At 35.5% G+C, this 12,401-nt stretch overlaps 1 protein-coding gene across 1 annotated transcript in view; it reads left to right on the top strand.

Moving 5' to 3' along the window:
* Nucleotides 1-1,605: 1,605 nt before the first annotated feature.
* LOC110460879 (nose resistant to fluoxetine protein 6-like) overlaps nt 1,606-12,401 on the top strand; it is a 31,575-nt gene continuing 20,779 nt past the window's right edge. The window contains exons 1-6 of the mRNA XM_021514075.1: nt 1,606-1,687; nt 2,152-2,248; nt 2,781-2,871; nt 4,162-4,502; nt 8,621-8,806; nt 9,315-9,408. Coding sequence (XP_021369750.1) covers nt 2,194-2,248; nt 2,781-2,871; nt 4,162-4,502; nt 8,621-8,806; nt 9,315-9,408 — 767 coding nt within the window. The 5' untranslated portion in view covers nt 1,606-1,687; nt 2,152-2,193. The remainder of the gene's footprint in view (nt 1,688-2,151; nt 2,249-2,780; nt 2,872-4,161; nt 4,503-8,620; nt 8,807-9,314; nt 9,409-12,401) is intronic.

The following is a 12,401-nucleotide window of genomic DNA, read 5'->3' on the forward strand; positions in this document are numbered from 1 at the left end:
AGAAAAAGTGAAACAAAGGTAATCGATACAGACGATTTAGTTGAAATAAGCCTCATTTATTGAGAACAAAGGATCACCCAGTGTTTTACAGCAATACATCCGCGAACTATTAAGTCCTCTGATTGACCAAAGTATTTAGCAATACACTGGGATAATCGTTGACCCAAATAGTCCTAAAATCTTCCTTTTTTAGATATGTGTCGTTTAAAAATATACTGAATTATAGACAACTATACTAGCTCAAGTTATCATTTGTTCGGCTCATCCAGCCAACGACATTAATAAAATTATTTGCATTTAATATTTGGTATAATAAAAGCCTTGTCAGAAATACAACAGTTGTTTTACCATATTGAGTAACATTTAATGATTAACGCATATTTATTATTGCGGATTAAGTCAGATACTTGTTAAATATATTACTATCAATTGTATTTGCATTAGTATCATCACTACGTTGTGAGCAACCCCTGGGTAAGGCGTTAAGATAATGATTTATATGATCGCCGTTCTGTAAGGAGTTTATCATAACTTGTCTTGGTTTATTATAGGTTACAAAAATAATGGTTAGGGGTTTCTTGATCTGTTAGTAACCACAAATTGATTTTGTTGCAAACACTTTATCACTAGCAGAATAAATATCACTACATGTTGGTTACACAATCTGATTTGATTGATGTTGAAGTATGCAGTTATGCAAAGTTCTTTTTACACAACCAATATGATATTATATGTGACGTTTCGATGACAAGTACGATATGTACACTGTCACGTTCATCGGAAAAAATACCAGCGAAGCGTATGCACATGAACATAAGAACCTCAAATTGGGCGAAAGTACTAGCGAGATATAGTTTACAGTGTTTTGTTTTAATTTTACACTTAATTTTAGCATATGTTTACTAGTAATATTAACGATGGCAAGTAAATCAATGTTGGTTTCAAAAATACAGTATTTGGGTCATTGCCAAAGACCTCCTGGTCACCGAGTCTACTTGGTTTTGAGTATCACAGGATGAAATGTCCGTTTTCAGATAAAAAAGTGTTTAATTAAATCATTAACTAATGACAATATCTTAAATCGTTTTGTTCACTGACAATTTCTATGAGGACTTACACAAAAGACTTCTCAATTTTGACTTAGGCAAGTATTATGTAAATTGGTAAGTTTGGAATCTTGGCAGCAAATATTTAACCAATATGACACTTTTGCAGAACATATTTTCATGTATAGAATGCATATATTGTTATAAATTCTAACAAAGAAATCGATTTCATAACATAGATACTAGCGCAACTTGCCTATCTCATAGACTGTGTAATATAACCTGTCATGTAGAACATTATAAACATGCATTGTATCTGAAATAAAGCATACATCCCTTGACTATGTAGAGAAGCAGACATTGGTGAACAAAACGTCACTTAAATAATGTTTTCATACTCTTTTTATAGTTCTCGACTCCTACGGAAAAGTAAATCCAGGGCTGCTTCAGGGAAACCTCCATTTTATTGGTTCCATGGAGCAGTGTTCAAAAAGCAGATCAAATATCAAACCTGGTGAAATCCTTGGAAACATCCCCAGGACACATCAACGGTATCCACGAACTTTAGGGTACAGATATTGCCGTGCGGATTTATTGATTACTAAAGAAATGGAAGAAATACTACTTCAGGAGTAAATGTGGTCAGTTAACATCTTAAGCTTAATTTTTAATTTATTTTTCAACGAATTGGTATTGTTCTCTTTTATATAAACCCCTATCTTTAATTTCGGACAAACTTCATTACAGTCATTTGACAATAAACACTGACGTATTGCTTCATTAATTATGTTTTTCTTTCTTCAAAAGAAGCCATCACTTTCCAAGCATTTACAATATCTGAGGAGTTTTTGAAAGATTATCACACGTGCATGGTTTTCTTGAATAGCTTGTCGTCCAATGAAACTTGATTATCAATGAATAGGTTTCGTCACGTCACAGACGTGGCAGAATAAATGTAATCCATTTGAAAATCGTATCCTTTTATATTTATGCGTACATTTCTAATTGTATATATAAATGACGTAGCCTTTTCTTATAATGATTGTTTCCACCTAAATGTGGATGTATCGTTTTCTTTATAAGTCATTGAAAATACTATTTTCAGGAAGGAATAGAAATACCGGCACAATTGAGGATTACCTGGGGTATGTGTGTTCCCGATACGTGTTCCGGAAGTGACGTATATGGACTTTTGAAATTAGGTAAGTTTTTCCATTTTATACATTAGATCTTTTCCGTGATTAAGGACGACTACATAAATATCGTCAATAAGAATTATCGGTGTGGAAATTTGAATGTTTCACATGTTCCTTTATATTTCACATCGTTTCAAAATCGACTTGCTATATGTTAAAAAAATAATTTAAGGAAGATCTATTAGTATCAACTTAATATAAATTTGACTTTTATATAAACACGAAATAGGAAACAAATTTAATTTCTTTTTTTAATTTAAACTCGGATTAACGGCATTTAAAACTTCATAATTTGTATTAATTATATTTGTTTTCGTGAAACCATGCTTCCTTTTGATGGTATGACACTGGAATTAACTATGGAAAGTTAACCTGAACACTGATTTATAAATGGGTCAGGAAAATTATCTCATGATGTAAAAAGAATCAATTCATCTTAAATCCTCAGCTCACGATCCAAACAAATAAATCCCCAACAATATCAGTCTCAATTATGTCTACTTTACTCTGATATAAATAGTATCGTTCCATGAAACAGATGCTTTAGAAAGCGCCAAGATGATGGTAAGGCAAGCAGACTGTATGGTGGAGTCAGACATAACACACGACCTGGCGGCGTTCTTAACTTTGTGAGTAACACTATCATTTCTTACGATGTGAAGGTTGATGTTCTTTGTGCTTATTGATGTGCATTGGTGTTTTTTTGTATTTTTTTGTGTGTTTACGTTCCCGCATCGAACATAGTACTCAATTTATACGCCCGTCTATCCACACTGTCCTCTCCGGAAATTATCTAGAAATCTAACAACTGATTTTCATGAAATTTGACAAGGTGAAACATTGAGATTTGAAGATGATGTGCAATAAGAAATTAAAAAGTTTCTAAGATAAACGGTAAAGTCACTGTTCCTTAAAAAATAAGACCATGGGGACGGAGGAATTAAAAAGACTAATTATTTTTTAACATGGTTATACGCTGTACCATGTAGATGTGCAGTAAGGGTTTAAACAATTATAACTTTAAGGTCAAGGTCGACGATAGAAATGTAGACGGGGAAAGGGGGATCGTCAGGTAAATGGCGGGGCCTTCGCTGACCTGTCAGTGTTATTGTTTTCTGCCGTCGTTGACTCTGACATAGTCCTGTCTATGAGGACAAGCCATACCTATAATAGTTAAAAGCAGAAAAGTATTAGCAATATGTTTTCTAATTTGGTATTGAACAAACAAGTAAAGCAAAGGTTATTGTCGAAGTTAATATATTTTTTTTTTTATATACTTTTATTAAAAAAAAATATGAGAAAATCGATTTTTCTTACTCTGTGCTACAAATGTTTAGCTGCATGGAAATGATAAACATATTGTGAGAATAGGTGATAAATATCGTGACGTCATCGATGATTTCATTGACTGATCAGGCTTAATTAAATAATTAACCAGGCATAACAAAGACACAATCACTTTGAAAAGAATGCCTACTTTGAAAAAAAACCACTTACAAAGGACAAAGTTATATGCTACCCATTTTCAAATAGAACATAAATGTATCTGCAAAAACAAAAAACTTCAAAATCGGTTTCGACAATGGTACATTCATATATATTGTCCCTCTATTTCCGTAACTAAAATTCCTTTACAACAATCCGCTATCATGAGCTGGAACCTTTAATTCTGATAACGGACAGTTTTCAGTTCATATGCTTTATTTGACATCTAAAAAAATAACACATCCACAGCTTCCAAAACACACTCACCATTTTATATCTAAATACATATATCAGAATGACGAACTATTCTATTGTTATGTATTTTCACTTACTTTGAAGTTTATTAAATAATAAATAGATATTTTTGTGCAATTTAAAACTAAAATCCTGTTAATTTCAATAAGACGCCATATATATGTTTTTTTACCTTCCAGGATCCTTCTCGGCGCTTTTGTAGTTCTTGTGTTATGTTCAACTATCTTTGTATTTTTGGAAAACCGTAGTGTTTTTAGTGACAATAAGGAAACTGTCAATTTGGAGAGTGCTTCAAACAATCCTGTGATGAAAGAATTTAAGATTGGGGACGACAATTCCGTGAAAACAAATGAAGGTATCATCCCTGTTCAGTCCTTGGGGTGTGATAAATCTGTTTCTCACTTAACACCCCAAAACGGTGGGGAACACCAAACCGATGTTTCAAAAGACGCAAACAGTACCGGAGATGGATTACCAAACTTACCACACAGTGTTGAGCAACCAAGAAAGATGAAATATGGTAATGTTTTAACATACTCTCAATATTATAATAAATACACAACCCAAAATCTAGTGCTGAGCAACAAAGCAAGCCTATATATTATTTTATGAATACGTACACATATGCCAGCATACGTCATAACTTCCTTAATGGAATGAAATCATGCTGATTGTTTTGGTATGTTCCCAGGTCCTACTGTTGCCTCTCATTGCAATCTTTAAGTTCCTTTTTTGACCAAGTTGCCAAAAAGGAATGCTTTTAATCAATAACAAAGTATACCAGACAACTAATATTGTTCAAATGTATTTGAATAAGTTAAATCACATACTCAACAAAATGGATACATGGTCGAATATGGTCACCGTAATGTGACTTTTGCTTTAGTTTATCTACATGTTATACACAAACCTGACAATAGCAAACATAAGACAAATACCACATGACATGATCTATACGTACAGTTTCACGAATACATTAGATGGGGAACATAAACTTAAATGGGGGTTGCCACTTATCCTAGATGCGACACATTGCATGTTTCCCCACAAAGGCTTAAGGCTAAACGTACTTGCACATATGAAAAAGTCAATCTTTACAAAAGATTTATTTTTAGAAAAAATGCATCATTGTATAGTTAAAAGTGATAATATTATAGTACACAACCGGCTGAATCAGACATGTACACAGACCTAATATTAGATAACTGCATGATTTAAAGTTCAAATTATAGCATTAACTGTTAACACGACAATTACAAAAAGCATTCTATGAAAGAAACTATAAATATCATGATTCACTTACTTGTTCACATATATTCAAACACAGACATATTTGCAACAAGGCAAATATTTTCAAAACTACTGGCTTTATTTGGATTCAAATACATTGCAACTAACTTTAGCTGAACCATCACCACATGTAATATGAGTAAACTACAATCCTGGTACTATCTACCATATCGTAAAACCTCTGTCATTTAACTTGTCACAGCTGCTGCTATACACTGCATGACGATACAGGCAGAGGTGACCAACAAAAACATTGCTTGTCAGCCGGCGCAAAATAATTTCAAGGTTAACATGCCATGATATAGCATGTTTATAAACAGTACTTCTATGAACGAAACAGAAGTATCGTTATCCAGTTACTTGTACACATATTGTCCCACACAGACAAATTTGCCTAAACCTACACAGAAGAATCTTCAGGTTAGTAGGCAATAATAAAGCACATTTACAAGCAGTGCAAGAGAAAAATCATTACACATTTTGCATGTAAAACCTCAAATCCACTAAAGTATTACGACCATGCACATTAGTTGACAAGTACAGAGCGAGACCGGTCACACGATAAGGCTTTTATACATTTATACAGAATGTAAAAGCAAAACATGTTGAGAATTAGCGATGCTCATACAGTCTGCAGAAAAGAGATATGTTCTTAGGAGACCGGCCCAAGCAAAGTCTAATACCTGCACAATCACATAATGTCAAATTATCAAAAGGCTTCATCGAAACTGTCCATACACAATTCTTGCATGAACAGCAGAAACAGAGACCAGTTCTAGCAGGCCTCGAATCTGCATGATGTCACACTATACTGTAAAATCTCCATCAAATGTTATTATTAACATGTCTTGATATTGTGCAATGTTTAACCATAAGAGACTTACAGGTAAAACTAATATTGCAGAGATATATCAAAATATAGGATACAGGCCTCACAAATGACCAATACTAAGTTGGCAAACGGTTGTATTGTAAGCATTGCTATTCAAGCGACCTAAAGCACGGATCTCTGCATCTAAATGGCGCAACACTGTTTTTTTAATTCATATATTGAATTAAAGGGCCATGCAAATTAATGCTTTAGATGAAATTACTTTTCAATCCTGTGATATCTGACCTGCGCTATGCATTTTGGAATTGTACTAGATTTAAGGTATTTCCTGTATTTGCTATTTCACCGAAGCGAGCAAATGCATGAAAAGCATAGAGTAACATGGACCAGAAAAGAACTAGCTGAAAAGGAGTTGTGGTTATAAATTCTAGAACAGCAATCTTATTGTCTAACATTCCTCTTTAAAAGGTAAAACGTTCATTACTAGAAGGGGCAACACGGTATGCACAACATATTATTTTTCTTAATAAAGAAAGTGTCAGTTGGATCCTGGTTATGGTCGTAAGCCAGAGCAAACACGTATGTCGAAATAAATTTTGAAGAAAAATCTCTATTGTGCAGATTAGAAGTAAATAGAGCTATATGGGATGGATTCACTGCAGAACTAGCAGGCTGAAAGTCGTTATGTTTGCCTACTAGAAGGAGTCATTGGTGAACCTTTAGGTTCTATAACGTCGAGACAGCTCGTCGGTAGATATCTTAGAGGAACGGATTTTGGTGCTGCATCTATCCAAAGGGATTTCCTCTTGAAGTCTGTTACCTGTAAGCGAGAAAGATTGTCTACTAAGATTTACTCTTTCCTCAAATATGTTTGACTTTAAATAATTCGCCTAAATGTATGATGCATGGGAGATCATGCCATCTTACCAAAAGAAAGTTCAATGACTTTCATATTTACTGGTCTGTTTGTTAATGATATGTACCAGAGCCTATGTGTCATTAAAACAATGTACAATGGTCAAAGTTTTCCCAAAGGTTTAACTCTTAATATGATTTGGTAAACCTCCTTGATATATTCCGCCCATGAACCATACAACCTAATGTGTTCCACATATGCCCACAAAACACAAAGTAGTTGCAGTATCGTTATAAAATTGAAAAGCATTACTAGTGATGAAGTTTTCATCACGACAAAATGAGCATCCATTTAAACCGTCTAAAAAGAAATGCCATCCGTAACGGCCTTAGTCAACCTTTAATGGTGATAAGTCTCCCAGTTAGTCAAAGGTCATCTTCTGCAAGAAAGGTCAGCCTGGACCAATGACCTGGCATACAACAGGAAGGAGACTTACAGCGCTCTGCAACTCTTAAAGTGTAAAGAAGGGCAGGCAATACACGTTATGTCACGGCTTGGTAATTAAAAAGGAAAAGGACAGTAGGACAGGTACCACACTGTAACCATTAAATACAACTACAATGTAAAATATGACTGACACAAGTCTGTCAGCTCCTGGATATTACGCCGGATTAGCAATTAGTATGACGACATATACAACTCTGCCTACTCCTGGATACCTCACCGGACTAGGAATTACTCCGAGGATATATCAAACATTGCCAGCTCCTGCATATCGCACCGGACTAGATATTACACCGAGGATAGATCAAACTCAGCCAGCTCCTGGATACCTCACTGGACTAAAAAATTACTCCGAGGATAGATCAAATTGTGTTAGCTCCTGGATACCTCACCGGACTAGAAATTACTCCGAGGATAGATCAAACTGTGTCAGCTCCTGAATACTACACCGGATTAGATATTGTAATTTCAGTGGTATAGCCTATTTGTGAAAACATCAAGTTGCTAGTATTAAATTAATGCATATATGTATGTATATACAAATACATGTGACAGGTGAGGGCTATTGAATCTAAAATAAATATACCTTGTTACATAGATCAACCTACCAACAGGTGTCAGAATTGTTGGCATGTATGCATATTGGCGAGTCTAAGGCTCCGATATAACTTCAGCGGTCCTGTAGGGTTCGAATGACAGCCATCTTGCGGAAAAGGGTATGGTGTACTGATAAACAAACGTTGGTTGAACCAAACATGCAACTGCTCTGGAGTCGTAAACGAAATATTCCAAACCATGTTGGCAGATACATGTTTTCTACGTGGTTAGTAGACACTACTTTAATAGCCATATTTAAGTATATTGAGTAGTTGCACGGTTCATGATACACATTTATCCTAAATGTATTGGGCATTAACCAGTACCTTTCATATTTGTTTTAAATTTGTTTAAGTTTGAAGACTTTTACGCACCTTTCTTTTTGTTTCAAGAGTACTTTAGACTGATCTGAATTCCAGATTCAGGCATTTAGTATCATCGACTAACCCTATGACGACAAACATGTGGTGCAGTATAATTTATTTTCGGAATACTATATATATTACCAAACAATTGTATATTTTTGTAATAACGTGCGTATTTTCTGTTTGATGTCTAGGCGTACTAAGCAAGATCGCTAAGGCATTCGCTTTACAACTAAACATCCCGAAGATAGTTAGTGGAAAGACTGGACCTAACTCAATCGGGTGTATCCATGGTATCAGGTTCTTCACCATTACATGGGTTATGCTTTGTCACACTTACGTTTATCTGGTGATGACATTCCCCAACGTCTGGTCATTAGGTAAGCATGCTGTTCGGTTACTAAGTGCAAATGGAAGGTTAGGGTGGTCCATTGCTAGATGTTACTGGAGTATACTACACTATCTTTATCTTTTCCAAAACAGGTCAATTGTCTCCGGCAACACCCCTATCATTCACACGAGATATTTATTAAAAAAAATCGTTAAAAAAGATTGAATACTAACGATGTACGTGACATTAACAACATATTCCACTTTCTGCTATTTGTTGCTATAGAACAAAACTTTTTTTTATTTTAATAGCCTATTCCATTGAAATTAATTCTATGAATGTCTTATATATGAAGAAAACGTCTTATTTGGAAAAAAATTTTGATATAAAGCAAACTGCAGTTCACCTTATGTTATCAGATAACTTAAGCAGACAAGAAATTATGGTTCAAGGTTACTTTCCGTAGTACCTGCCAAGCAATTAAAGCTATATGTGTGGATTACCTGATTATTGATTAATAATGTAATAATCTTTGTTCATTTTTATTTGTTTTATAGAAAACCCTCTAAACTACATCGAAATGACACACAACTTTTCGTTCCAAATTATACTCGGTGGTACCTCTGCAGTGGACACATTTTTCATGCTGAGGTTAGATTGATTATGCAGCTACAAACTATACCATAACTCAAATCATTCACGATGCATTGATAAGTACAGATCATGGGACCCTCCTTCCTAATATTTTGAAAGTGTTTTTTGTACAAATTGAGTCAGTACATCTCGACCCCTGTTTAAAGCTAAAGTGTGTCATGAAATACGAAAAAAAGTAAAAAAGGAGGGTACTCACTATTGTAAGTTGAGATAAATTAATAATTTTCTGGCAACAGCATTTGGCTTTGTATCAGTTTCTTTTTTAATATTTTGCTGCAAAACAATTTTGCTGACTCTACGGATTTACACTGGCGTTTTATTGTGTTTAGAAATAATGACCCTTCCATATGACCTTGTAAAATAGAGCCTCGAAATTTCGATTCCCGTTCCAATTCCCGGCACTTTCACAAGTCTTGTTCTGTTATCACCATGGTCGGGTGGTGCAGTGGATAGCGCACTTGCCTTTCACCAAGGCGGCCGGGGTTCGATTTCACGATCGGACGTCAACAGGTAGGGGTCACCTGCCCGATCACGTGGGTTTTCTGCTGGTTCTCCGGTTTCCTCCCACACTAAGACCCCCCAGGCGCTAACATCTGGGCCAACAAGAGTGATTCATATAAGTTAAAATAACATGTTTCATAACTGTTGTAAAATAAATAAATTTTATATTTATATAGTTATCACCAACCCCCGGCTGCAATAGCGACTGCAAAAACGGTCATTTTGAACAACGAAACAGTTCGCAGAGCGTTCATATTGACATATCCAAACGCTATGCCTCCCCTCACCATAAGCAGAATCTGGATTCATCTTTGCAAATTAATGTTTTATTACCGTACCACCCAACGACGGTCAGTGGCGGCCCTTGAAAACGGCTGTTATGGTGAGGTTGTGTCAACATGGGCCATATATTAGAGGGATGCGATTTTAGTCGGTATACTCTCACGCGATTTCAGATAGTTTAGGCAGACACATGGCGACCGAGGCATGTTATTGTAGTAACAATGTGTTAATAACAGCCGTATCCGTAGGTCTTCCTGGGAGGTGTGCTTAACGCTCTGGGGAAGGTCGGACGTCGACCCCGTTCGGTTCAGCAAAAGCTTTATTGCCTCCGCACTGTAGTAAAGTTGTCGGGCAACTTGACATTGCCATACTCCCGATTAGAGTACTCCAACAGACCTTTCTCTCTGAACTTGACATTGCCATACTCCCGATTAGAGTACTCCAACAGCCCTTTCTCTCTGAACTTGACATTGCCGTACTCCCGGTTAGAGTACTCCAACAGCCCTTTCTCTCTGAACTTGACATTGCCAAACTCCCGATCAGAGTACTCCAACAGCCTTTTCTCTCTGAACTTGACATTGCCATAGTCCCTATTAGAGTACTCCAACAGCCCTTTCTCTCTGAACTTGTTACAACAGCAGCATAAAGAAAAACGCGTACCGGTTATAATATGTTACTAGCTACCGGTCTATAGGTTGTCACGTGGTTGGTATTCTATTCTAAGTTGTTATATAATACAGGATCATTGTTCTATTTTAAGTGATTTAGTTGTTGTCCGTAGAGGAAGGTTTTAGCTTTTCTTTTTTGCTGAGTCTATGTATATCATAAAAGTATAAGGCCCTTTATATTTTACAAACTTTGAAAGCGATTTTACATGTACGATGTAAACGTATGTGAAGGTATGTAATATGAGAAATACAGAATAGTGGATTATTTACACGTTCTTAAATTATGGCGATTTTTACCCAAAAATTAGAATTTTACGATCTCGACATGTGAAGGAACTAAATTCTCGTGGTGTCCTAGCACGAGATACAAAGTGTTCAATTGCCAAATGAATAAGCTTCATGACAGCAAATTGAGCAACGAAAATAATGTATTTTGCTAGGTTTATCATCAACAAAAGTATGAAATGTGTGATATAACCTTGTATTTAAACACCAGTACTCTTTATGTATATGAATCGTCACAACAACATACACGCGTTTTCATGGTGACATGACCAATATTAAGTTTTAAATCGCGGCTCATTTTTACACTTGCCATGTTATACTGCGGATAATATTATCGTCATCACTCAATTGACTCGTGGAATAGCAAAACGATCACCCCCACGGAAATATCCTGTAATACGGTAAACTCCGGGAGGTTTGTGAGTCCAAAACAGGACCTTGCACCCGAGAGTAGTATATTCATTTACCAAAAACCTACATAATAATTTACTCTTTTTTCGCTTATCGCTTACTCGAAGATTTAGTCAAACACCACATCGACAATATGAAACCACAGAAACCTGTACCGTATTTAATAACTACAGTTAAAAACATGACATTCCTCTATAGCAAGTTTATGGAATACCTACACTGCCTATGGTGTGTTGTCAGTTTCTAACAGTATGATTATTTGTGTTAGTAAAATGACGTTTTGACAGGCTTTCGAATGTGGCCCTATAATACAATGTCTTCAGGACATGGTGACGTCATTACAGTAAAGGTCACTGAGTGCAACTACGCATAGTATAAACGTAGACAAGGAAACAAATCTGCAATATTTTTAAACTCTTTTGATAGTTTAAACCGAGCTGAAATTAAGTGGACCTCCAAATATGAAAAATGCATTATGAAATGGAATCAACTTATTGAATAATATTGAAAGCTTCCACTATGAACATCAACATGAAATACTTAGCGCAAGCTCATCGATAAATGGCTTAAATCATAGAATATATACATTCCCTTGCAAGTCCCTATATTAACACTAACAGAGAAGATGGCATTTTGACCCATTTTTTGCCAACACGCATAAGATGATATTATCAAAAAAAGAAAAACATTCTGTAAAGTGAAGTTGTCCCAGGGTTGTTCGTTTCACTTGCGATCGATATATTGCAAATATTAAAGAATGGTTATATTGTCAATACTTATTACTATGATATGGGAATACGAATGTGTTATTGAACGGAGTATTTTGAACATTAACGCTTGTTT

Source organism: Mizuhopecten yessoensis, unplaced genomic scaffold (genome assembly GCF_002113885.1).
Source record: "Mizuhopecten yessoensis strain PY_sf001 unplaced genomic scaffold, ASM211388v2 scaffold10509, whole genome shotgun sequence".
NCBI classification, from domain to species: domain Eukaryota; kingdom Metazoa; phylum Mollusca; class Bivalvia; order Pectinida; family Pectinidae; genus Mizuhopecten; species Mizuhopecten yessoensis.